This window comes from Heptranchias perlo, unplaced genomic scaffold (assembly GCF_035084215.1).
Source record: "Heptranchias perlo isolate sHepPer1 unplaced genomic scaffold, sHepPer1.hap1 HAP1_SCAFFOLD_705, whole genome shotgun sequence".
NCBI lineage: Eukaryota > Metazoa > Chordata > Chondrichthyes > Hexanchiformes > Hexanchidae > Heptranchias > Heptranchias perlo.
The window spans coordinates 47,977-73,922 of NW_027139735.1; the positions used below are offsets into that span (position 1 = coordinate 47,977).

Sequence of the window (25,946 nt, forward strand, 5' to 3'; positions counted from 1 at the left end):
TTGTTCACCAGTGTCTGTTAGTGTGTGTTTGTTCACTAGTGTCAGTGAGTGTGTGTTTGTTCACCAGTGTCCATGAGTGTGTGTTTGTTCACCAGTGTCTGTGAGTGTGTGTGTTTGTTCACCAGTGTCTGTAAGTATGTGTGTTTGTTCACCAGTGTCCGTGAGTGTGTGTTTGTTCACCAGTGTCCGTGAGTGTGTGTTTGTTCACCAGTGTCCGTGAGTGTGTGTTTGTTCACCAGTGTCAGTGAGTGTGTGTTTGTTCACCAGTGTCTATGAGTGTGTGTTTGTTCACCAGTGTCTTTAAGTATGTGTGTTTGTTCACCAGTGTCCGTTTGTGTGTGTTTGTTCACCAGTGTCAGTGAGTGTGTGTTTGTTCACCAGTGTCTGTGAGTGTGTGTTTGTTCACCAGTGTCTGTAAGTATGTAAAGTATGTATGTTTGTTCACCAGTGTCCGTGAGTGTGTGTTTGTTCACCAGTGTCTGTGAGTGTGTGTTTGTTCACCAGTGTCAGTGAGTGTGTGTTCGTTCATTAGTGTCCGTGAGTGTGTGTTTGTTCACCAGTGTCTTAAGTATGTGTGTTTGTTCACCAGTGTCCGTTTGTGTGTGTTTGTTCACCAGTGTCAGTGAGTGTGTGTTTGTTCACCAGTGTCTGTGAGTGTGTGTTTGTTCACCAGTGTCTGTAAGTATGTATGTTTGTTCACCAGTGTCTGTGAGTGTGTTTGTGTGTGTGTTCACCAGTGTCCGTGAGTGTGTTTGTGTGTGTGTTCACCAGTGTCCGTGAGTGTGTGTTTGTTCACCAGTGTCCGTGAGTGTGTGTTCGTTCATCAGTGTCCGTGAGTGTGTGTTTGTTCACCAGTGTCTGTGAGCGTGTGTTTCTTCACCAGTGTCTGTGAGCGTGTGTTTGTTCACCAGTGTCTGTGAGTGTGTGTTCGTTCACCAGTGTCCGTGAGTGTGTGTTTGTTCACCAGTGTCTGTGAGCGTGTGTTCGTTCATCAGTGTCCGTGAGGGTGTGTTTGTTCACCAGTGTCTGTGAGCGTGTGTTTGTTCACCAGTGTCTGTGAGCGTGTGTTTGTTCACCAGTGTCTGTGAGTGTGTGTTTGTTCACCAGTGTCTGTGAGCGTGTGTTTGTTCACCAGTGTCTGTTAGCGTGTGTTTGTTCACCAGTGTCTGTGAGCATGTGTTTGTTCACCAGTGTCTGTGAGTGTGTGTTTGTTCACCAGTGTCTGTGAGCGTGTGTTTGTTCACCAGTGTCTGTGAGTGTGTGTTTCTTCACCAGTGTCTGTGAGCGTGTGTTTGTTCACCAGTGTCTGTGAGCGTGTGTTTGTTCACCAGTGTCTGTGAGCGTGTGTTTGTTCACCAGTGTCTGTGAGTGTGTGTTTGTTCACCAGTGTCTGTGAGCGTGTGTTTGTTCACCAGTGTCTGTGAGCATGTGTTTGTTCACCAGTGTCTGTGAGCGTGTGTTTGTTCACCAGTGTCTGTGAGCGTGTGTTTGTTCACCAGTGTCTGTGAGTGTGTGTTTGTTCACCAGTGTCTGTTAGCGTGTGTTTGTTCACCAGTGTCTGTTAGCGTGTGTTTGTTCACCAGTGTCTGTGAGCGTGTGTTTGTTCACCAGTGTCTGTGAGCGTGTGTTTGTTCACCAGTGTCTGTGAGCGTGTGTTTGTTCACTAGTGTCTGTGAGTGTGTGTTTGTTCACCAGTGTCTGTGAGCGTGTGTTTGTTCACCAGTGTCTGTGAGTGTGTGTTTCTTCACCAGTATCCGTGAGCGTGTGTTTGTTCACCAGTGTCTGTGAGCGTGTGTTTCTTCACCAGTATCCGTGAGCGTGTGTTTGTTCACCAGTGTCTGTGAGCGTGTGTTTGTTCACCAGTGTCTGTGAGCGTGTGTTTCTTCACCAGTATCCGTGAGCGTGTGTTTGTTCACCAGTGTCTGTGAGCGTGTGTTTGTTCACCAGTGTCTGTGAGCGTGTGTTTCTTCACCAGTATCCGTGAGCGTGTGTTTGTTCACCAGTGTCTGTGAGCGTGTGTTTGTTCACCAGTGTCTGTGAGTGTGTGTTTCTTCACCAGTATCCGTGAGCGTGTGTTTGTTCACCAGTGTCTGTGAGCGTGTGTTTGTTCACCAGTGTCTGTGAGTGTATGTTTCTTCACCAGTGTCTGTGAGCGTGTGTTTGTTCACCAGTGTGTGTGAGCGAGTGTTTGTTCACCAGTGTCCGGGGGTTTAATGAAGGGGCGCAGAACGATCGCAGAGGTGTGAATTAGACCCAGTGACCAGCGGCAGACGGAGGCCAGTCAGTCTCATATACGTCGTCTAGCCGCCTGGCTCTGCACCGACATCGGGCTTGGTGCGAGAGGCTGTCTGTCGACTGTGAAACACTCACGTCTCCTGTTCATTTTCCGCAGAAAGCAGCGATGAAGAAGCAGATTACAACAATCAAAACAGCAACTACATGTAAGGACCTGACCCTAGGAGTGTTTGACGGGACGGTGTAGAGGGAGCTTTACTCTGTATCTAATCCTGTACCTGCCCTGGGAGTGTTTGATGGGACAGTGTAGAGGGAGCTTTACTCTGTATCTAACCCTGTACCTGCCCTGGGAGTGTTTGACGGGACGGTGCAGAGGGAGCTTTACTCTGTATCTAACCCTGTACCTGCCCTGGGAGTGTTTGACGGGACAGTGTAGAGGGAGCTTTACTCGGTATCTAACCCTGAACTTGCCCTGGGAGTGTTTGATGGGACAGTGTAGAGGGAGCTTTACTCTGTATCTAACCCTGTACCTGCCCTGGGAGTGTTTGATGGGACAGTGTAGAGGGAGCTTTACTCTGTATCTAACCCTGTACCTGCCCTGGGAGTGTTTGATGGGACAGTGTAGAGAGAGCTTTACTCTGTATCTAACACTGAACTTGCCCTGGGAGTGTTTGATGGGATAGTGTAGAGGGAGTTTTACTCTGTATCTAACCCTGTACCTGCCCTGGGAGTGTTTGATGGGACAGTGTAGAGGGAGCTTTACTCTGTATCTAACCCTGTACCTGCCCTGCGAGTGTTTGATGGGACAGTGTAGAGGGAGCTTTACTCTGTATCTAACCCTGTATCTTCTCTGGGAGTGTCAGATGGGACAGTGTAGAGGGAGCTTTACTCTGTATCTAACCCTGTACCTGGCCTGGGAGTGTTTGATGGGACAGTGTAGAGGGAGCTTTATTCTGTATCGAACTCGTGCTGTACCTGCCCTTGGGAGTGATTGACAGGACAGTGTAGAGGGAGATTTACCCTGTATCGAACGCTGTACCTGCCCTTGGAGTGTTTGACGTGACAGTGTAGAGGGAGCTTTATTCTGTTTCTAACCCTGGACCTGCTCTGGGAGTGTTTGACGTGACAGTGCAGAGGGAGCTTTACTCTGTATCTAACCCTGTACCTGCCCTGGGAGTGTTTGATGGGACAGTGTAGAGGGAGCTTTAGTCTGTATCTAACCCTGTACCTGCCCTTGGAGTGCTTGACGGGACAGTGCAGAGGGAGCTTTACTCTGTGACTAAACCTGTACCTGCCCTGGGAGTGTTTGACGGGACAGTGTAGAGGGAGCTTTACTCTGTACCTATCCGTGTACCTGCCCTGGGAGTGTTTGACGGGACAGTGTAGAGGGAGCTTTACTCTGTATCTAACCCTGAACTTGCCCTGGGAGTGTTTGATGGGACAGTGTAGAGGGAGCTTTACTCTGTATCTAACACTGAACTTGCCCTGGGAGTGTTTGATGGGATAGTGTAGAGGGAGCTTTACTCTGTATCTAACCCTGTACCTGCCCTGGGAGTGTTTGATGGGACAGTGTAGAGGGAGCTTTACTCTGTATCTAACACTGTACCTGCCCTGGGAGTGTTTGATGGGACAGTGTAGAGGGAGCTTTACTCTGTATCTAACCCTGTCCCTGCCCTGGGAGTGTTTGATGGGTCAGTGTAGAGGGAGCTTTACTCTGTATCAAACCCTGTACCTGGCCTGGGAGTGTTTGATGGGACAGTGTAGAGGGAGCTTTATTCTGTATCGAACTCGTGCTGTACCTGCCCTTGGGAGTGATTGACAGGACAGTGTAGAGGGAGCTTTACTCTGTATCGAACGCTGTACCTGCCCTTGGAGTGTTTGACGGGACAGTGTAGAGGGAGCTTTATTCTGTTTCTAACCCTGGACCTGCTCTGGGAGTGTTTGACGTGACAGTGCAGAGGGAGCTTTACTCTGTATCTAACCCTGTACCTGCCCTGGGAGTGTTTGATGGGACAGTGTAGAGGGAGCTTTACTCTGTATCTAACCCTGTACCTGCCCTGGGAATGTTTGATGGGACAGTGCAGAGGGAGCTTTACTCTGTATCTAACCCTGTACCTGCCCTGGGAGTGTTTGACGGGACAGTGTAGATGGAGCTTTACTCTGTGACTAAGCCTGTACCTGCCCTGGGAGTGTTTGACGGGACAGTGCAGAGGGAGCTTTACTCTGTGACTAAGCCTGTACCTGCCCTGGGAGTGTTTGACGGGACAGTGTGGAGGGAGCTTTACTCTGTACCTATCCATGTACCTGCCCTGGGAGTGTTTGATGGGACAGTCTAGAGGGAGCTTTACTCTGTACCAATCCGTGTACCTGCCCTGGGAGTGTTTGACGGGACAGTGTAGAGGGAGCTTTACTCTGTATCTATCCCTGTACCTGCCCTGGGAGTGTTTGATGGGACATTGTAGAGGGAGCTTTACTCTGTATCTAACCCTGTACCTCCCTGGGAGTGTTTGATGGGACAGTGTAGAGGGAGCTTTACTCTGTACCAATCCGTGTACCTGCCCTGGGAGTGTTTGACGGGACAGTGTAGAGGGAGCTTTACTTTGTACCTAACCCTGTACCTGCCCTGGGAGTGATTGACGGGACAGTGTAGAGGGGACTTTACCCTGTTTCTAACCCTGTACGTGCCCTGGGAGTGTTTGATGGGCTAGTTTAGAGGGAGCTTTACTCTGTATCTAACCCTGTACCTGCCCTGGGAGTGTTTGATGGGACAGTGTGGAGGGAGCTTTACTCTGTATCTAACCCTTTACCTGCCCTGGGAGTGTTTGATGGGACAGTGTAGAGGGAGCTTTACTCTGTATCTAACCCTGTACCTGCCCTGGGAGTGTTTGATGGGACAGTGTAGAGGGAGCTTTACTCTGTATCTAACCCTTTACCTGCCCTGGGAGTGTTTGATGGGTCAGTGTAGAGGGAGCTTTACTCTGGATTTAACCCTGTACCTGCCCTGGGAGTGTTTGATGGGACAGTGTAGAGGGAGCTTTACTCTGTATCTAACCCTGTCCCTGCCCTGGTAGTGTTTGATGGGTCAATGTAGAGGGAGCTTTACTCTGGATTTAACCCTGTACCTGCCCTGGGAGTGTTTGATGGGACAGTGTAGAGGGAGCTTTACTCTGTATCGAACCCTGTCCCTGCCCTGGGAGTCTTTGATGGGTCAGTGTAGAGGGAGCTTTACTCGGTATCTAACCCTGTACCTGCCCTGGGAGTGTTTGATGTGACAGTGTAGAGGGAGCTTTACTCTGTATTTAACCCTGCACCTGCCCTGGGAGTGTTTGATGGGACAGTGTAGAGGGAGCTTTAATCTGTATCTAACCCTGTATCTTCTCTGGGAGTGTTTGATGGGACAGTGTAGAGGGAGCTTTATTCTGTATCTAACTCATGCTGTACCTGCCCTTGGGAGTGATTGACAGGACAGTGTAGAGGGAGCTTTACTCTGTATCGAACGCTGTACCTGCCCTTGGAGTGTTTGACGTGACAGTGTAGAGGGAGCTTTATTCTGTTTCTAACCCTGGACCTGCTCTGGGAGTGTTTGACGTGACAGTGCAGAGGGAGCTTTACTCTGTATCTAACCCTGTACCTGCCCTGGGAGTGTTTGATGGGACAGTGTAGAGGGAGCTTTAGTCTGTATCTAACCCTGTACCTGCCCTTGGAGTGCTTGACGGGACAGTGCAGAGGGAGCTTTACTCTGTGACTAAACCTGTACCTGCCCTGGGAGTGTTTGACGGGACAGTGTGGAGGGAGCTTTACTCTGTATCTAACCCTGTACCTGCCCTGGGAGTGTTTGACGGGACAGTGCAGAGGGAGCTTTACTCTGTATCTAACCCTGAACTTGCCCTGGGAGTGTTTGATGGGACAGTGTAGAGGGACTTTACTCTGTATCTAACACTGAACTTGCCCTGGGAGTGTTTGATGGGATAGTGTAGAGGGAGCTTTACTCTGTATCTAACCCTGTACCTGCCCTGGGAGTGTTTGATGGGACAGTGTAGAGGGAGCTTTACTCTGTATCTAACCCTGTACCTGCCCTGGGAGTGTTTGATGGGACAGTGTAGAGGGAGCTTTACTCTGTATCTAACACTGAACTTGCCCTGGGAGTGTTTGATGGGATAGTGTAGAGGGAGTTTTACTCTGTATCTAACCCTGTACCTGCCCTGGGAGTGTTTGATGGGACAGTGTAGAGGGAGCTTTACTCTGTATCTAACCCTGTATCTGCCCTGGGAGTGTTTGATGGGACAGTGTAGAGGGAGCTTTACTCTGTATCTAACCCTGTATCTTCTCTGGGAGTGTTAGATGGGACAGTGTAGAGGGAGCTTTACTCTGTATCTAACCCTGTACCTGGCCTGGGAGTGTTTGATGGGACAGTGTAGAGGGAGCTTTATTCTGTATCGAACTCGTGCTGTACCTGCCCTTGGGAGTGATTGACAGGACAGTGTAGAGGGAGATTTACCCTGTATCAAACGCTGTACCTGCCCTTGGAGTGTTTGACGTGACAGTGTAGAGGGAGCTTTATTCTGTTTCTAACCCTGGACCTGCTCTGGGAGTGTTTGACGTGACAGTGCAGAGGGAGCTTTACTCTGTATCTAACCCTGTACCTGCCCTGGGAGTGTTTGATGGGACAGTGTAGAGGGAGCTTTACTCTGTATCTAACCCTGTACCTGCCCTTGGAGTGCTTGACAGGACAGTGCAGAGGGAGCTTTACTCTGTGACTAAACCTGTACCTGCCCTGGGAGTGTTTGACGGGACAGTGTAGAGGGAGCTTTACTCTATACCTATCCGTGTACCTGCCCTGGGAGTGTTTGACGGGACAGTGTAGAGGGAGCTTTACTCTGTATCTAACCCTGAACTTGCCCTGGGAGTGTTTGATGGGACAGTGTAGAGGGAGCTTTACTCTGTATCTAACACTGAACTTGCCCTGGGAGTGTTTGATGGGATAGTGTAGAGGGAGCTTTACTCTGTATCTAACCCTGTACCTGCCCTGGGAGTGTTTGATGGGACAGTGTAGAGGGAGCTTTACTCTGTATCTAACACTGTACCTGCCCTGGGAGTGTTTGATGGGACAGTGCAGAGGGAGCTTTACTCTGTATCTAACCCTGTCGCTGCCCTGGGAGTGTTTGATGGGTCAGTGTCGAGGGAGCTTTACTCTGTATCAAACCCTGTACCTGGCCTGGGAGTGTTTGATGGGACAGTGTAGAGGGAGCTTTATTCTGTATCGAACTCGTGCTGTACCTGCCCTTGGGAGTGATTGACAGGACAGTGTAGAGGGAGCTTTACTCTGTATCGAACGCTGTACCTGCCCTTGGAGTGTTTGACGGGACAGTGTAGAGGGAGCTTTATTCTGTTTCTAACCCTGGACCTGCTCTGGGAGTGTTTGACGTGACAGTGCAGAGGGAGCTTTACTCTGTATCTAACCCTGTACCTGCCCTGGGAGTGTTTGATGGGACAGTGCAGAGGGAGCTTTACTCTGTATCTAACCCTGTACCTGCCCTGGGAATGTTTGATGGGACAGTGTAGAGGCAGCTTTACTCTGTATCTAACCCTGTACCTGCCCTGGGAATGTTTGATGGGACAGTGTAGAGGCAGCTTTACTCTGTATCTAACCCTGTACCTGCCCTGGGAGTGTTTGACGGGGCAGTGCAGAGGGAGCTTTACTCTGTGACTAAGCCTGTACCTGCCCTGGGAGTGTTCGACGGGACAGTGTAGAGGGAGCTTTACTCTGTACCTATCCATGTACCTGCCCTGGGAGTGTTTGATGGGACAGTCTAGAGGGAGCTTTACTCTGTACCAATCCGTGTACCTGCCCTGGGAGTGTTTGACGGGACAGTGTAGAGGGAGCTTTACTCTGTATCTCTCCCTGTACCTGCCCTGGGAGTGTTTGATGGGACATTGTAGAGGGAGCTTTACTCTGTATCTAACCCTGTACCTCCCTGGGAGTGTTTGATGGGACAGTGTAGAGGGAGCTTTACTCTGTACCAATCCGTGTACCTGCCCTGGGAGTGTTTGACGGGACAGTGTAGAGGGAGCTTTACTCTGTATCTAACCCGGCACCTGCCCTGGGAGTGTTTGATGGGACATTGTAGAGGGAGCTTTACTCTGTATCTAACCCTGTACCTGCCCTGGGAGTGTTTGACGGGACAGTGCAGAGGGAGCTTTACTCTGTATCTAACCCTGTACCTGCCCTGGGAGTGATTGACGGGACAGTGTAGAGGGGACTTTACCCTGTTTCTAACCCTGTACGTGCCCTGGGAGTGTTTGATGGGCTAGTTTAGAGGGAGCTTTACTCTGTATCTAACCCTGTACCTGCCCTGGGAGTGTTTGATGGGACAGTGTGGAGGGAGCTTTACTCTGTATCTAACCCTTTACATGCCCTGGGAGTGTTTGATGGGACAGTGTATAGGGAGCTTTACTCTGTATCTAACCCTGTACCTGCCCTGGGAGTGTTTGATGGGACAGTGTAGAGGGAGCTTTACTCTGTATCTAACCCTTTACCTGCCCTGGGAGTGTTTGATGGGTCACTGTAGAGGGAGCTTTACTCTGGATTTAACCCTGTACCTGCCCTGGGAGTGTTTGATGGGACAGTGTAGAGGGAGCTTTACTCTGTATCGAACCCTGTCCCTGCCCTGGGAGTGTTTGATGGGTCAGTGTAGAGGGAGCTTTACTCGGTATCTAACCCTGTACCTGCCCTGGGAGTGTTTGATGTGACAGTGTAGAGGGAGCTTTACTCTGTATTTAACCCTGCACCTGCCCTGGGAGTGTTTGATGGGACAGTGCAGAGGGAGCTTTAATCTGTATCTAACCCTGTATCTTCTCTGGGAGTGTTAGATGGGACAGTGTAGAGGGAGCTTTACTCTGTATCTAACCCTGTACCTGGCCTGGGAGTGTTTGATGGGACAGTGTAGAGGGAGCTTTATTCTGTATCTAACTCATGCTGTACCTGCCCTTGGGAGTGATTGACAGGACAGTGCAGAGGGAGCTTTACTCTGTATCGAACGCTGTACCTGCCCTTGGAGTGTTTGACGTGACAGTGTAGAGGGAGCTTTATTCTGTTTCTAACCCTGGACCTGCTCTGGGAGTGTTTGACGTGACAGTGCAGAGGGAGCTTTACTCTGTATCTAACCCTGTACCTGCCCTGGGAGTGTTTGATGGGACAGTGTAGAGGGAGCTTTAGTCTGTATCTAACCCTGTACCTGCCCTTGGAGTGCTTGACGGGACAGTGCAGAGGGAGCTTTACTCTGTGACTAAACCTGTACCTGCCCTGGGAGTGTTTGACGGGACAGTGTGGAGGGAGCTTTACTCTGTATCTGACCCTGTACCTGCCCTGGGAGTGTTTGATGGGACAGTGTAGAGGGACTTTACTCTGTATCTAACACTGAACTTGCCCTGGGAGTGTTTGATGGGACAGTGTAGAGGGACTTTACTCTGTATCTAACACTGAACTTGCCCTGGGAGTGTTTGATGGGATAGTGCAGAGGGAGCTTTACTCTGTATCTAACCCTGTACCTGCCCTGGGAGTGTTTGATGGGACAGTGTAGAGGGAGCTTTACTCTGTATCTAACACTGTACCTGCCCTGGGAGTGTTTGATGGGACAGTGTAGAGGGAGCTTTACTCTGTATCTAACCCTGTCCCTGCCGTCGGAGTGTTTGATGGGTCAGTGTAGAGGGAGCTTTACTCTGTATCAAACCCTGTACCTGGCCTGGGAGTGTTTGATGGGACAGTGTAGAGGGAGCTTTATTCTGTATCGAACTCGTTCTGTACCTGCCCTTGGGAGTGATTGACAGGACAGTGTCGAGGGAGCTTTACTCTGTATCGAACGCTGTACCTGCCCTGGGAGTGTTTGATGGGACAGTGTAGAGGGAGCTTTATTCTGTTTCTAACCCTGGACCTGCTCTGGGAGTGTTTGACGTGACAGTGCAGAGGGAGCTTTACTCTGTATCTAACCCTGTACCTGCCTTGGGAGTGATTGACAGGACAGTGTAGAGGGAGCTTTACTCTGTATCGAACGCTGTACCTGCCCTGGGAGTGTTTGATGGGACAGTGTAGAGGGAGCTTTATTCTGTTTCTAACCCTGGACCTGCTCTGGGAGTGTTTGACGTGACAGTGCAGAGGGAGCTTTACTCTGTATCTAACCCTGTACCTGCCCTGGGAGTTTTGATGGGACAGTGTAGAGGGAGCTTTACTCTGTATCTAACCCTGTCCCTGCCCTGGGAGTGTTTGATGGGACAGTGTAGAGGGAGCTTTACTCTGTATCTAACCCTGTACCTGCCCTGGGAGTGTTTGACGGGACAGTGTAGATGGAGCTTTACTCTGTGACTAAGCCTGTACCTGCCCTGGGAGTGTTTGACGGGACAGTGCAGAGGGAGCTTTACTCTGTGACTAAGCCTGTACCTGCCCTGGGAGTGTTTGACGGGACAGTGTAGAGGGAGCTTTACTCTGTACCTATCCGTGTACCTGCCCTGGGAGTGTTTGACGGGACAGTATAGAGGGAGCTTTACTCTGTATCTAACCCTGTACCTGCCCTGGGAGTGTTTGACGGGACAGTGTAGAGGGAGCTTTGCTCTGTATCTAACCCTGTACCTTCCCTGGGAGTGTTTGATGGGACAGTCTAGAGGGAGCTTTACTCTGTACCAATCCGTGTACCTGCCCTGGGAGTGTTTGACGGGACAGTGTAGAGGGAGCTTTACTCTGTATCTATCCCTGTACCTGCCCTGGGAGTGTTTGATGGGACATTGTAGAGGGAGCTTTACTCTGTATCTAACCCTGTACCTCCCTGGGAGTGTTTGATGGGACAGTGTAGAGGGAGCTTTACTCTGTACCAATCCGTGTACCTGCCCTGGGAGTGTTTGACGGGACAGTGTAGAGGGAGCTTTACTCTGTATCTATCCCTGTACCTGCCCTGGGAGTGTTTGATGGGACATTGTAGAGGGAGCTTTACTCTGTATCTAACCCTGTACCTGCCCTGGGAGTGTTTGACGGGATAGTGCAGAGGGAGCTTTACTCTGTATCTAACCCTGTACCTGCCCTGGGAGTGATTGACGGGACAGTGTAGAGGGAGCTTTACCCTGTTTCTAACCCTGTACGTGCCCTGGGAGTGTTTGATGGGCGAGTTTAGAGGGAGCTTTACTCTGTATCTAACCCTGTACCTGCCCTGGGAGTGTTTGATGGGACAGTGTAGAGGGAGCTTTACTCTGTATCTAACCCTTTACCTGCCCTGGGAGTGTTTGATGGGACAGTGTAGAGGGAGCTTTACTCTGTATCTAACCCTGTAACTGCCCTGGGAGTGTTTGATGGGACAGTGTAGAGGGAGCTTTACTCTGTATCTCACCCTTTACCTGCCCTGGGAGTGTTTGATGGGACAGTGTAGAGGGAGCTTTACTCTGGATTTAACCCTGTACCTGCCCTGGGAGTGTTTGATGGGACAGTGTAGAGGGAGCTTTACTCTGTATCTAACCCTGTCCCTGCCCTGGGAGTGTTTGATGGGTCAGTGTAGAGGGAGCTTTACTTTGTATCTAACCCTGTTCCTGCCCTGGGAGTGTTTGATGTGACAGTGTAGAGGGAGCTTTACTCTGTATTTAACCCTGCTCCTGCCCTGGGATTGTTTGATGGGACAGTGTGGAGGGAGCTTTAATCTGTATCTAACTCTGTACCTGCCCTGGGAGTGTTTGATGGGACAGTGTAGAGGGAGCTTTAGTCTGTATCTAACCCTGTACCTGCCCTTGGAGTGCTTGACGGGACAGTGCAGAGGGAGCTTTACTCTGTGACTAAACCTGTACCTGCCCTGGGAGTGTTTGACGGGACAGTGTGGAGGGAGCTTTACTCTGTATCTAACCCTGTACCTGCCCTGGGAGTGTTTGACGGGACAGTGCAGAGGGAGCTTTACTCTGTATCTAAACCTGAACTTGCCCTGGGAGTGTTTGATGGGACAGTGTAGAGGGACTTTACTCTGTATCTAACACTGATCTTGCCCTGGGAGTGTTTGATGGGATAGTGTAGAGGGAGCTTTACTCTGTATCTAACCCTGTACCTGCCCTGGGAGTGTTTGATGGGACAGCGTAGAGGGAGCTTTACTCTGTATCTAACACTGTACCTGCCCTGGGAGTGTTTGATGGGACAGTGTAGAGGGAGCTTTACTCTGTATCTAACCCTGTCCCTGCCCTCGGAGTGTTTGATGGGTCAGTGTAGAGGGAGCTTTACTCTGTATCAAACCCTGTACCTGGCCTGGGAGTGTTTGATGGGACAGTGTAGAGGGAGCTTTATTCTGTATCGAACTCGTGCTGTACCTGCCTTTGGGAGTGATTGACAGGACAGTGTAGAGGGAGCTTTACTCTGTATCGAACGCTGTACCTGCCCTTGGAGTGTTTGACGGGACAGTGTCGAGGGAGCTTTATTCTGTTTCTAACCCTGGACCTGCTCTGGGAGTGTTTGACGTGACAGTGCAGAGGGAGCTTTACTCTGTATCTAACCCTGTACCTGCCCTGGGAGTGTTTGATGGGACAGTGTAGAGGGAGCTTTACTCTGTATCTAACCCTGTACCTGCCCTGGGAGTGTTTGATGGGACAGTGTAGAGGGAGCTTTACTCTGTATCTAACCCTGTACCTGCCCTGGGAGTGTTTGACGGGACAGTGCAGAGGGAGCTTTACTCTGTGACTAAGCCTGTACCTGCCCTGGGAGTGTTTGACGGGACAGTGTAGAGGGAGCTTTACTCTGTACCTATCCGTGTACCTTCCCTGGGAGTGTTTGACGGGACAGTATAGAGGGAGCTTTACTCTGTATCTAACCCTGTACCTGCCCTGGGAGTGTTTGACGGGACAGTGTAGAGGGAGCTTTGCTCTGTATCTAACCCTGTACCTGCCCTGGGATTGTTTGATGGGACAGTCCAGAGGGAGCTTTACTCTGTACCAATCCGTGTACCTGCCCTGGGAGTGTTTGATGGGACAGTGTAGAGGGAGCTTTACTCTGTATCTATCCCTGTACCTGCCCTGGGAGTGTTTGATGGGACATTGTAGAGGGAGCTTTACTCTGTATCTAACCCTGTACCTCCCTGGGAGTGTTTGATGGGACAGTGTAGAGGGAGCTTTACTCTGTACCAATCCGTGTACCTGCCCTGGGAGTGTTTGATGGGACAGTGTAGAGGGAGCTTTACTCTGTATCTATCCCTGTACCTGCCCTGGGAGTGTTTGATGGGACATTGTAGAGGGAGCTTTACTCTGTATCTAACCCTGTACCTGCCCTGGGAGTGTTTGACGGGACAGTGCAGAGGGAGCTTTCCTCTGTATCTAACCCTGTACCTGCCCTGGGAGTGATTGACGGGACAGTGTAGAGGGAGCTTTACCCTGTTTCTAACCCTGTACCTGCCCTGGGAGTGATTGACGGGACAGTGTAGAGGGAGCTTTACTCTGTATCTAACCCTGTACCTGCCCTGGGAGTGTTTGATGGGACAGTGTAGAGGGAGCTTTACTCTGTATCTAACACTTTACCTGCCCTGGGAGTGTTTGATGGGACAGTGTAGAGGGAGCTTTACTCTGCATCTAACCCTGTAACTGCCCTGGGAGTGTTTGATGGGACAGTGCAGAGGGAGCTTTACTCTGTATCTCACCCTTTACCTGCCCTGGGAGTGTTTGATGGGACAGTGTAGAGGGAGCTTTACTCTGGATTTAACCCTGTACCTGCCCTGGGAGTGTTTGATGGGACAGTGTAGAGGGAGCTTTACTCTGTATCTGACCCTGTCCCTGCCCTGGGAGTGTTTGATGGGTCAGTGTAGAGGGAGCTTTACTTTGTATCTAACCCTGTACCTGCCCTGGGAGTGTTTGATGTGACAGTGTAGAGGGAGCTTGACTCTGTATTTAACCCTGCTCCTGCCCTGGGATTGTTTGATGGGACAGTGTAGAGGGAGCTTTAATCTGTATCTAACTCTGTACCTGCCCTGGGAGTTTTTGATGGGACAGTGTAGAGGGAGCTTTACTCTGTATCTAACCCTGTACCTGCCCTGGGAGTGTTTGATTGGACAGTGTAGAGGGAGCTTTACTCTGTATTTAACCCTGCACCTGCCCTGGGAGTGTTTGATGGGACAGTGTAGAGGGAGCTTTACTCTGTATCTAACCCTGTACCTGCCCTGGGAGTGTTTGATGGGACAGTGTAGAGGGAGCTTTACTCTGTATCTAATCCTGTACCTGCCCTGGGAGTGTTTGACGGGACAGTGTAGAGGGAGCTTTACTCTGTATCTAACTCTGTACCTGCCCTGGTAGTTTTTGATGGGAAAGTGTAGAGGGAGCTTTACTCTGCATCTAACCCTGAACCTGCCCTGGGAGTGTTTGATGGGACAGTGTAGAGGGAGCTTTACTTTGTATCTAACCCTGTACCTGCCCTGGGAGTATTTGATGTGACGGTGTGGAGGGAGCTTTACTCTGTATCTAACCCTGTACCTGCCCTGGGAGTGTTTGATGGGACAGTGTAGAGGGAGCTTTACTCTGTATCTAACTCTGTACCTGCCCTGGGAGTTTTTGATGGGACAGTGTAGAGGGAGCTTTACTCTGTATCTAACCCTGTACCTGCCCTGGGAGTGTTTGATGGGACAGTGTAGAGGGAGCTTTACTCTGTATCTAACCCGGCACCTGCCCTGGGAGTGTTTGATGGGACAGCGTAGAGGGAGCTTTACTCTGTATCTAACCCTGTACCTGCCCTGGGAGTGTTTGATGGGACAGTGTAGAGGGAGCTTTACTCTGTATCTAACCCGGCACCTGCCCTGGGAGTGTTTGATGGGACAGTGTAGAGTGAGCTTTACTCTGTATCTAACCCTGTACCTGCCCTGGGAGTATTTGATGGGACAGTGTGGAGGGAGCTTTACTCTGTATCTAACCCTGTACCTGCCTTGGGATTGTTTGATGGGACAGTGTAGAGGGAGCTTTATCTGTATCGAACCCTGTACCTGCCCTGGGAGTGTTTGATTGGACAGTGTAGAGGGAGCTTTACTCTGTATCTAACCCGGCACCTGCCCAGGGAGTGTTTGATGGGACAGTGTGGAGTGAGCTTTACTCTGGATCTAACCCTGTACCTGCCCTGGGAGTGTTTGATGGGACATTGTAGATGGAGCTTTACTCTGTATCTAACCCTGTACCTGCCCTGGGAGTGTTTGATGGGACAGTGTAGAGTGAGCTTTACTCTGTATCTAACCCTGTCCCTGCCCTGGGAGTGTTTGATGGGACAGTGTAGAGTGAGCTTTACTCTGTATCCAACCCTGTCCCTGCCCTGGGAGTGTTTGATGGGACAGTGCAGAGGGAGCTTTACTCTGTATCTAACCATGTACCTGCCGTGGGAGTGTTTCATGGGACAGTGTAGAGGGAGCTTTACTCTGTATCTAACCCTGTACCTGCCCTGTGAGTGTTTGATGGGACAGTGTAGCTGGAGCATTACTCTGTATCTAACCCTGTACCTGCTCTGGGAGTGTTTGATGGGACAGTGCAGAGGGAGCTTTACTCTGTGTCCAACCCCGTACCTGCCCTGGGAGTGTTTGACGGGACAGTGCAGAGGGAGCTTTACTCTGTATCTAACCCTGTACCTGCCCTGGGTGTGTTTGATGGGACAGTGTAGAGGGAGGTTTACTCTGTATCTAACCCTGTACCTGCCCTGGGAGTGTTTGATGGGACAGTGTAGAGGGAGCTTTACTCTGTATCTAACCCTGTACCTGCCCTGGGAATGTTTGATGGGACAGTGTAGAGGGAGCTTTACTCTGTAACTAACCCTGTACCTGCCCTGGGAATGTTTGATGGGACAGTGTAGAGGGAGCTTTTTTCTGTATCTAACCCTGTACCTGCCCTGGGAGTGTTTGACGGGACAGTGTAGAGGGAGCTTTACTCTGTATCTAACCCTGTATCTTCTCTGGGAGTGTTAGATGGGACAGTGTAGAGGGAGCTTTACTCTGTATCTAACCCTGTACCTGGCCTGGGAGTGTTTGATGGGACAGTGTAGAGGGAGCTTTATTCTGTATCTAACCCGTGCTGTACCTGCCCTTGGGAGTGATTGACAGGACAGTGTAGAGGGAGCTTTACTCTGTATCGAACGCTGTACCTGCCCATGGAGTGTTTGACGGGACATTGCAGAGGGAGCTTTATTCTGTTTCTAACCCTGGACCTGCCCTGGGAGTGTTTGACGTGACAGTGCAGAGGGAGCTTTACTCTGTATCTCACCCTGCACCTGACCCTGGGAGTGTTTGATGGGACAGTGCAGAGGGAGCTTTACTCTGTATCTAACCCTGTACCTGCCCTGGGAGTGTTTGATGGGTCAGTGCAGAGGGAGCTTTACTCTGTGTCTAACCCTGTACCTGCCCTGGGAGTGTTTGATGGGACAGTGTAGAGGGAGCTTTACTCTGTATCTAACCCTGTACCTGCCCTGGGAGTGTTTGACGGGACAGTGTGGAGGGAGCTTTACTCTGCATCTACCCTGTACCTGCCCTGGGAGTGTTTGATGGGACAGTGTAGAGGGAGCTTTACTCTGTATCTAACCCTGCACCTGATCCTGGGAGTGTTTGATGGGACAGTGTAGAGGGAGCTTTACTCTGTATCTAACCCTGTACCTGCCCTGGGAGTGTTTGATGGGACAGTGCAGAGGGAGCTTTACTCTGTATCTAACCCTGTACCTGCCCTGGGAGTGTTTGATGGGTCAGTGCAGAGGGAGCTTTACTCTGTATTTAACCCTGTACCTGCCCTGGGAGTGTTTGATGGGACAGTGCAGAGGGAGCTTTACTCTGTATCTAACCCTGCACCTGCCCTTGGAGTGCTTGACGGGACAGTGTAGAGGGAGCTTCACTCTGTGACTAAGCCTGTACCTGCCATAGGAGTGTTTGACGGGACAATGTCGAGGGAGCTTTACTCTGTATCTAACCGTGTTCCTGCCCTGGGAGTGTTTGACGGGACAGTGTAGAGGGAGCTTTGCTCTGTATCTAACCCTGTACCTGCCCTGGGAGTGTTTGATGGGACAGTGTAGAGGGAGCTTTACTCTGTATCTAACCCTGTACCTGCCCTGGGAGTGTTTGACGGGACAGTGCAGAGGGAGCTTTACTCTGTATCTATCCCTGTACCTGCCCTGGGAGTGTTTGACGGGACAGTGTAGAGGGAGCTTTACCCTGTTTCTAACCCTGTACGTGCCCTGGGAGTGTTTGATGGGCTAGTTTAGAGGGAGCTTTACTCTGTATCTAACCCTTTACCTGCCCTGGGAGTGTTTGACGGGACAGTGTTGAGGGAGCTTTACTTTGTATCTAACCCTGTACCTGCCCTGGGAGTGTTTGATGTGACAGTGTGGAGGGAGCTTTACTCTGTATCTAACCCTGCACCTGATCCTGGGAGTGTTTGATGGGACAGTGTAGAGGGAGCTTTACTCTGTATCTAACCCTGTACCTGCCCTGGGAGTGTTTGATGGGACAGTGCAGAGGGAGCTTTACTCTGTATCTAACCCTGTACCTGCCCTGGGAGTGTTTGATGGGTCAGTGCAGAGGGAGCTTTACTCTGTATTCAACCCTGTACCTGCCCTGGGAGTGTTTGATGGGACAGTGCAGAGGGAGCTTTACTCTGTATCTAACCCTGCACCTGCCCTTGGAGTGCTTGACGGGACAGTGTAGAGGGAGCTTCACTCTGTGACTAAGCCTGTACCTGCCCTGGGAGTGTTTGACGGGACAATGTCGAGGGAGCTTTACTCTGTATCTAACCGTGTTCCTGCCCTGGGAGTGTTTGACGGGACAGTGTAGAGGGAGCTTTGCTCTGTATCTAACCCTGTACCTGCCCTGGGAGTGTTTGATGGGACAGTGTAGAGGGAGCTTTACTCTGTATCTAACCCTGTACCTGCCCTGGGAGTGTTTGACGGGACAGTGCAGAGGGAGCTTTACTCTGTATCTATCCCTGTACCTGCCCTGGGAGTGTTTGACGGGACAGTGTAGAGGGAGCTTTACCCTGTTTCTAACCCTGTACGTGCCCTGGGAGTGTTTGATGGGCTAGTTTAGAGGGAGCTTTACTCTGTATCTAACCCTTTACCTGCCCTGGGAGTGTTTGACGGGACAGTGTTGAGGGAGCTTTACTTTGTATCTAACCCTGTACCTGCCCTGGGAGTGTTTGATGTGACAGTGTAGAGGGAGCTTTACTCTGTATCTAACCCTGTACCTGCCCCGGGAGTGTTTGATGGGACAGTGTAGAGGGAGCTTTACTCTGTATCTAACTCTGTACCTGCCCTGGGAGTTTTTGATGGGACAGTGTAGAGGGAGCTTTACTCTGTATCCAACCCTGGACCTGCCCTGGGAGTGTTTGATTGGACAGTATAGAGGCAGCTTTACTCTGTATCTAACCCTGTACCTGCCCTGGGAGTGTTTGATGGGACAGTGTCGAGGGAGCTTTGCTCTGTATCTCACCCTGCACCTGCCCTGGGAGTGTTAGATGGGACAGTGTAGAGGGAGCTTTACTCTGTATCTAACCCTGCACCTGCCCTGGGAGTGTTTGACGGGACAGTGTAGAGGGAGCTTTACTCTGTATCTAACCCTGCACCTGCCCTGGGAGTGTTTGATGGGACTGTGTAGAGGGAGCTTTACTCTGTATCTAACCCTGTACCTGCCCTGGGAGTGTTTGATGGGACAGTGTAGAGGGAGCTTTACTCTGTATGTAACCCAGTACCTGCCCTGGGAGTGTTTGATGGGACAGTGTAGAGGGAGCTTTACTCTGTATCTAACCCGGCACCTGCCCTGGGAGTGTTTGATGGGACAGTGTAGAGTGAGCTTTCCTCTGTATCTTACCCTGTACCTGCCCTGGGAGTGTTTGATGGGACAGTGTAGAGGGAGCTTTACTCTGCATCTAATTTTGTAGCTGCCAGTGGAGTGTTTGATGTGACAGTGTAGAGTGAGCTTTATCTGTATCTAACCCTGTCCCTGCCCTGGGAGTGTTTGATGGGACAGTGGAGAGGGAGCTTTCCTCTGTATCTAACCCTGTACCTGCCCTGGGAGTGTTTGATGGGACAGTGTAGAGGGAGCTTTACTCTGTATCTAACCCTGTACCTGCCCTGGGAGTGTTAGATGGGACAGTGTAGAGGGAGCTTTACTCTGTATCTAACCCTGCACCTGCCCTGGGAGTGTTTGACGGGACAGTGTAGAGGGAGCTTTACTCTGTATCTAACCCTGCACCTGCCCTGGGAGTGCTTGATGGGACTGTGTAGAGGGAGCTTTACTCTGTATCTAACCCTGTACCTGCCCTGGGAGTGTTTGATGGGACAGTGTAGAGGGAGCTTTACTCTGTATGTAACCCAGTACCTGCCCTGGGAGTGTTTGATGGGACAGTGTAGAGGGAGCTTTACTCTGTATCTAACCCGGCACCTGCCCTGGGAGTGTTTGATGGGACAGTGTAGAGTGAGCTTTCCTCTGTATCTAACCCTGTACCTGCCCTGGGAGTGTTTGATGGGACAGTGTAGAGGGAGCTTTACTCTGCATCTAATTTTGTAGCTGCCATTGGAGTGTTTGATGTGACAGTGTAGAGTGAGCTTTACTCTGTATCTAACCCTGTCCCTGCCCTGGGAGTGTTTGATGGGACAGTGGAGAGGGAGCTTTACTCTGTATCTAACCCTGTACCTGCCCTGGGAGTGTTTGATGGGACAGTGTAGAGGGAGCTTTACTCTGTATCTAACCCTGTACCTGCCCTGGGAGTGTTTGACGGGACAGTGTGGAGGGAGCTTTACTCTGCATCTAACCCTGTAACTGCCCTGGGAGTGTTTGATGGGACAGTGCAGAGGGAGCTTTACTCTGTATCTAACCCTGTACCTGCCCTGGGAGTGTTTGATGGGTCAGTGCAGAGGGAGCTTTACTCTGTATCTAACCCTGTACCTGCCCTGGAGTGTTTGATGGGACAGTGTAGAGGGAGCTTTACTCTGTACGTTACCCTGCACCTGCCCTTGGAGTGCTTGACGGGACAGTGTAGAGGGAGCTTCACTCTGTCACTAAGCCTGTACCTGCCATAGGAGTGTTTGACGGGAAAATGTCGAGGGAGCTTTACTCTGATTCTAACCGTGTTCCTGCCCTGGGAGTGTTTGACGGGACAGTGTAGAGGGAGCTTTACTCTGTATCTAACCCTGTACCTGCCCTGGGAGTGTTTGATGGGACAGTGTAGAGGGAGCTTTACTCTGTATCTAACCCTGTACCTGCCCTGGGAGTGTTTGACGGGACAGTGCAGAGGGAGCTTTACTCTGTATCTATCCCTGTACCTGCCCTGGGAGTGTTTGACGGGACAGTGTAGAGGGAGCTTTACCCTGTTTCTAACCCTGTACGTGCCCTGGGAGTGTTTGATGGGCTAGTTTAGAGGGAGCTTTACTCTGTATCTAACCCTTTACCTGCCCTGGGAGTGTTTGACGGGACAGTGTTGAAGGAGCTTTACTTTGTATCTAACCCTGTACCTGCCCTGGGAGTGTTTGATGTGACAGTGTAGAGGGAGCTTTACTCTGTATCTAACCTTGTACCTGCCCTGGGAGTGTTTGATGTGACAGTGTAGAGGGAGCTTTACTCTGTATCTAACCCTGTACCTGCCCCGGGAGTGTTTGATGGGACAGTGTAGAGGGAGCTTTACTGTGTATCTAACTCTGTACCTGCCCTGGGAGTTTTTGATGGGACAGTGTCGAGGGAGCTTTACTCTGTATCTAACCCTGTACCTGCCCTGGGAGTGTTTGATTGGACAGTATAGAGGGAGCTTTACTCTGTATCTAACCCTGTACCTGCCCTGGGAGTGTTTGACGGGACAGTGTAGAGGACGCTTTGCTCTGTATCTAACCCTGCACCTTCCATGGGAGTGTTAGATGGGACAGTGTAGAGGGAGCTTTACTCTGTATCTAACCCTGCACCTGCCCTGGGAGTGTTTGACGGGACAGTGTAGAGGGAACTTTACTCTGTATCTAACCCTGCACCTGCCCTGGGAGTGTTTGATGGGACTGTGTAGAGGGAGCTTTACTCTGTATCTAACCCTGTACCTGCCCTGGGAGTGTTTGATGGGACAGTGTAGAGGGAGCTTTACTCTGTATGTAACCCAGTACCTGCCCTGGGAGTGTTTGATGGGACAGTGTGGAGGGAGCTTTACTCTGTATCTAACCCGGCACCTGCCCTGGGAGTGTTTGTTGGGACAGTGTAGAGTGAGCTTTCCTCTGTATCTAACCCTGTACCTGCCCTGGGAGTGTTTGATGGGACAGTGTAGAGGGAGCTTTACTCTGCATCTAATTTTGTAGCTGCCATTGGAGTGTTTGATGTGACAGTGTAGAGTGAGCTTTACTCTGTATCTAACCCTGTCCCTGCCCTGGGAGTGTTTGATGGGACAGTGGAGAGGGAGCTTTCCTCTGTATCTAACCCTGTACCTGCCCTGGGAGTGTTTGATGGGACAGTGTAGAGGGAGCTTTACTCTATCTAACCCTGTACCTGCCCTGGGAGTGTTTGATGGGACAGTGTAGAGGGAGCTTTACTCTGCATCTAACCCTGTGCCTGCCCTGGGAGTGTTTGATGGGACAGTGTAGAGGGAGCTTTACTCTGTGTCCAACCCCGTACCTGCCCTGGGAGTGTTTGATGGGACAGTGTAGAGGGAGCTTTACTCTGTATCTAACCCTGTACCTGCCCTGGGAATGTTTGATGGGACAGTGTAGAGGGAGCTTTACTCTGTATCTAACCCTGTACCTGCCCTGGGAGTGTTTGATGGGACAGTGTAGAGGGAGCTTTACTCTGTATCTAACCCTGTACCTGCCCTGGGAGTGTTTGACGGGACAGTGTAGAGGGAGCTTTACTCTGTATCTAACCCTGTACCTGCCCTGGGAGTGTTTGATGGGACAGTGTAGAGGGAGCTTTACTCTGTATCTAACCCTGTACCTGCCCTGGGAGTGTTTGATGGGACATTCTGGAGGGAGCTTTACTCTGTATCTCACCCTGTACCTGCCCTGGGAGTGTTTGACGGGACAGTGTAGAGGGAGCTTTACTCTGTATCTAACCCTGTACCTGCCCTGGGAGTGTTTGACGGGACAGTTTAGAGGGAGCTTTACTCTGTATCTAACCCTGTACCTGCCCTGGGAGTGTTTGACGGGACAGTGTAGAGGGAGCTTTACTCTGTATCTAACCCTGTACCTGCCCTGGGAGTGTTTGATGGGACAGTGTAGAGGGAGCTTTACCCTGTTTCTAACCCTGTACGTGCCCTGGGAGTGTTTGATGGGCAGTGTAGAGGGAGCTTTACTTTGTATCTAACCCTGTACATGCCCTGGGAGTGTTTGATGGGCTAGTTTGAGGGAGCTTTACTCTGTATCTAACCCTGTACCTGCCCTGGGAGTGTTTGATGGGACAGTGTAGAGGGAGCTTTACCCTGTTTCTAACCCTGTACCTGCCCTGGGAGTGTTTGATGGGACAGTGTGGAGGGAGCTTTACCCTGTTTCTAACTCTGTACCTGCCCTGGGAGTGTTTGATGGGACAGTGTTGAGGGAGCTTTATTCTGTATCTAACCCTGTACCTGTCCTGGGAGTGTTTGATGTGACAGTGTAGAGGGAGCTTTACTCTGGATTTAACCCTGTACCTGCCCTGGGAGTGTTTGATGGGACAGTGTAGATGGAGCTTTACTCTGTATCTAACCCTGTACCTGCCCTGGGAGTGTTTGATGGGACAGTGCAGAGGGAGCTTTACTTTGTATCTAACCCTGTACCTGCCCTGGGAGTATTTGATGTGACAGTGCAGAGGGCGCTTGACTCTGTATCTAACCCTGTACCTGCCCTGGGAGTGTTTGATGGGACAGTGTAGAGAGAGCTTTACTCTGTATCTAACTCTGTACCTGCCCTGGGAGTTTGTGATGGGACAGTGTAGAGGGAGCTTTACTCTGTATCTAACCCTGTACCTGCCCTGGGAGTGTTTGACGGGACAGTGCAGAGGGAGCTTTACTCTGTATCTAACCCTGTACCTGCCCTGGGAGTGTTTGATGGGACGGTGTAGAGGGAGCTTTACTCTGTATCTAACCCTGTACCTGCCCTGGGAGTGTTTGATGGGACAGTGTAGAGGGAGCTTCACTCTGTATCAAACCCTGTACCTGCCCTGGGAGTGTTTGATTGGACAGTGTAGAGGGAGCTTTACTCTGTATCTAACCCTGCACCTGCCCTGGGAGTGTTTGATGGGACAGTGTAGAGGGAGCTTTACTCTGTATCTAACCCTGTACCTGCCCTGGGAGTGTTTGATGGGACAGTGTAGAGGGAGCTTTACTCTGTATCTAACCCTGTACCTGGCCTGGGAGTGTTTGATGGGACAGTGTAGAGGGAGCTTTACTCTGTATCTAACCCTGTACCTGCCCTGGGAGTGTTTGATGGGACAGTGTAGAGGGAGCTTTACTCTGTATGTAACCCAGTACCTGCCCTGGGAGTGTTTGATGGGACAGTGTAGAGGGAGCTTTACTCTGTATCTAACCCGGCACCTGCCCTGGGAGTGTTTGATGGGACAGTGCAGAGTGAGCTTTCCTCTGTCTCTAACCCTGTACCTGCCCTGGGAGTGTTTGATGGGACAGTGTAGAGGGAGCTTTACTCTGTATCTAACCCTGTACCTGCCGTGGGAGTGTTTGATGGGACAGTGTAGAGGGAGCTTTACTCTGTATCTCACCCGGAACCTGCCCTGGGAGTGTTTGATGGGACAGTGCAGAGTGAGCTTTCCTCTGTCTCTAACCCTGTACCTGCCCTGGGAGTGTTTGATGGGACAGTGTAGAGGGAGCTTTACTCTGTATCTAACCCTGTACCTGCCCTGGGAGTGTTTGATGGGACAGTGTAGAGGGAGCTTTACTCTGTATCTCACCCGGAACCTGCCCTGGGAGTGTTTGATGGGACAGTGTAGAGTGAGCTTTACTCTGTATCTAACCCTGTACCTGCCCTGGGAGTGTTTGACGGGACAGTGTAGATGGAGCTTTACTCTGTATCTCACCCTGTCCCTGCCCTGGGAGTGTTCGATGGGACAGTGTAGATGGAGCTTTACTCTGTATCTAACCCTGTACCTGCCCTGGGAGTGTTTGATGGGACAGTGTAGCGGGAGCTTTACTCTGTATCTAACCCTGTACCTGCTCTGGGAGTGTTTGATGGGACAGTGTAGAGGGAGCTTTACTCTGTGTCCAAATCTGCACCTGCCCTGGGAGTGTTTGACGGGACAGTGTAGATGGAGCTTTAATCTGTATCTAACCCTGTCCCTGCCCTGGGAGTGTTCGATGGGACAGTGTAGATGGAGCTTTACTCTGTATCTAACCCTGTACCTGCCCTGGGAGTGTTTGATGGGACAGTGTAGCGTGAGCTTTACTCTGTATCTAACCCTGTACCTGCCCTGGGAGTGTTTGATGGGACAGTGTAGAGGGAGCTTTACTCTGCATCTAATTTTGTAGCTGCCATTGGAGTGTTTGATGTGACAGTGTAGAGTGAGCTTTACTCTGTATCTAACCCTGTCCCTGCCCTGGGAGTGTTTGATGGGACAGTGGAGAGGGAGCTTTCCTCTGTATCTAACCCTGTACCTGCCCTGGGAGTGTTTGATGGGACAGTGTAGAGGGAGCTTTACTCTATCTAACCCTGTACCTGCCCTGGGAGTGTTTGATGGGACAGTGTAGAGGGAGCTTTACTCTGCATCTAACCCTGTGCCTGCCCTGGGAGTGTTTGATGGGACAGTGCAGAGGGAGCTTTACTCTGTGTCCAACCCCGTACCTGCCCTGGGAGTGTTTGATGGGACAGTGTAGAGGGAGCTTTACTCTGTATCTAACCCTGTACCTGCCCTGGGAATGTTTGATGGGACAGTGTAGAGGGAGCTTTACTCTGTATCTAACCCTGTACCTGCCCTGGGAGTGTTTGATGGGACAGTGTAGAGGGAGCTTTACTCTGTATCTAACCCTGTACCTGCCCTGGGAGTGTTTGACGGGACAGTGTAGAGGGAGCTTTACTCTGTATCTAACCCTGTACCTGCCCTGGGAGTGTTTGATGGGACAGTGTAGAGGGAGCTTTACTCTGTATCTAACCCTGTACCTGCCCTGGGAGTGTTTGATGGGACATTCTGGAGGGAGCTTTACTCTGTATCTCACCCTGTACCTGCCCTGGGAGTGTTTGACGGGACAGTGTAGAGGGAGCTTTACTCTGTATCTAACCCTGTACCTGCCCTGGGAGTGTTTGACGGGACAGTTTAGAGGGAGCTTTACTCTGTATCTAACCCTGTACCTGCCCTGGGAGTGTTTGACGGGACAGTGTAGAGGGAGCTTTACTCTATATCTAACCCTGTACCTGCCCTGGGAATGTTTGATGGGACAGTGTGGATGGAGCTTTACTCTGCATCTAACCCTGTACCTGCCCTGGGAGTGTTTGATGGGACAGTGTAGAGGGAGCTTTACCCTGTTTCTAACCCTGTACGTGCCCTGGGAGTGTTTGATGGGCAGTGTAGAGGGAGCTTTACTTTGTATCTAACCCTGTACATGCCCTGGGAGTGTTTGATGGGCTAGTTTGAGGGAGCTTTACTCTGTATCTAACCCTGTACCTGCCCTGGGAGTGTTTGATGGGACAGTGTAGAGGGAGCTTTACCCTGTTTCTAACCCTGTACCTGCCCTGGGAGTGTTTGATGGGACAGTGTGGAGGGAGCTTTACCCTGTTTCTAACTCTGTACCTGCCCTGGGAGTGTTTGATGGGACAGTGTTGA

The 25,946-nt window shown here is 50.9% G+C and overlaps 1 protein-coding gene across 2 annotated transcripts in view; it reads left to right on the forward strand.

Moving 5' to 3' along the window:
* LOC137318667 (linker for activation of T-cells family member 1-like) overlaps positions 1 to 25,946 on the forward strand; it is a 102,468-nt gene that overhangs the window by 47,175 nt on the left and 29,347 nt on the right. For both annotated transcript variants that reach the window (XM_067981368.1, XM_067981369.1), the window contains exon 7: positions 2,393 to 2,441. In XM_067981368.1, the coding sequence (XP_067837469.1) occupies positions 2,393 to 2,441 (49 nt within the window). The remainder of the gene's footprint in view (positions 1 to 2,392; positions 2,442 to 25,946) is intronic.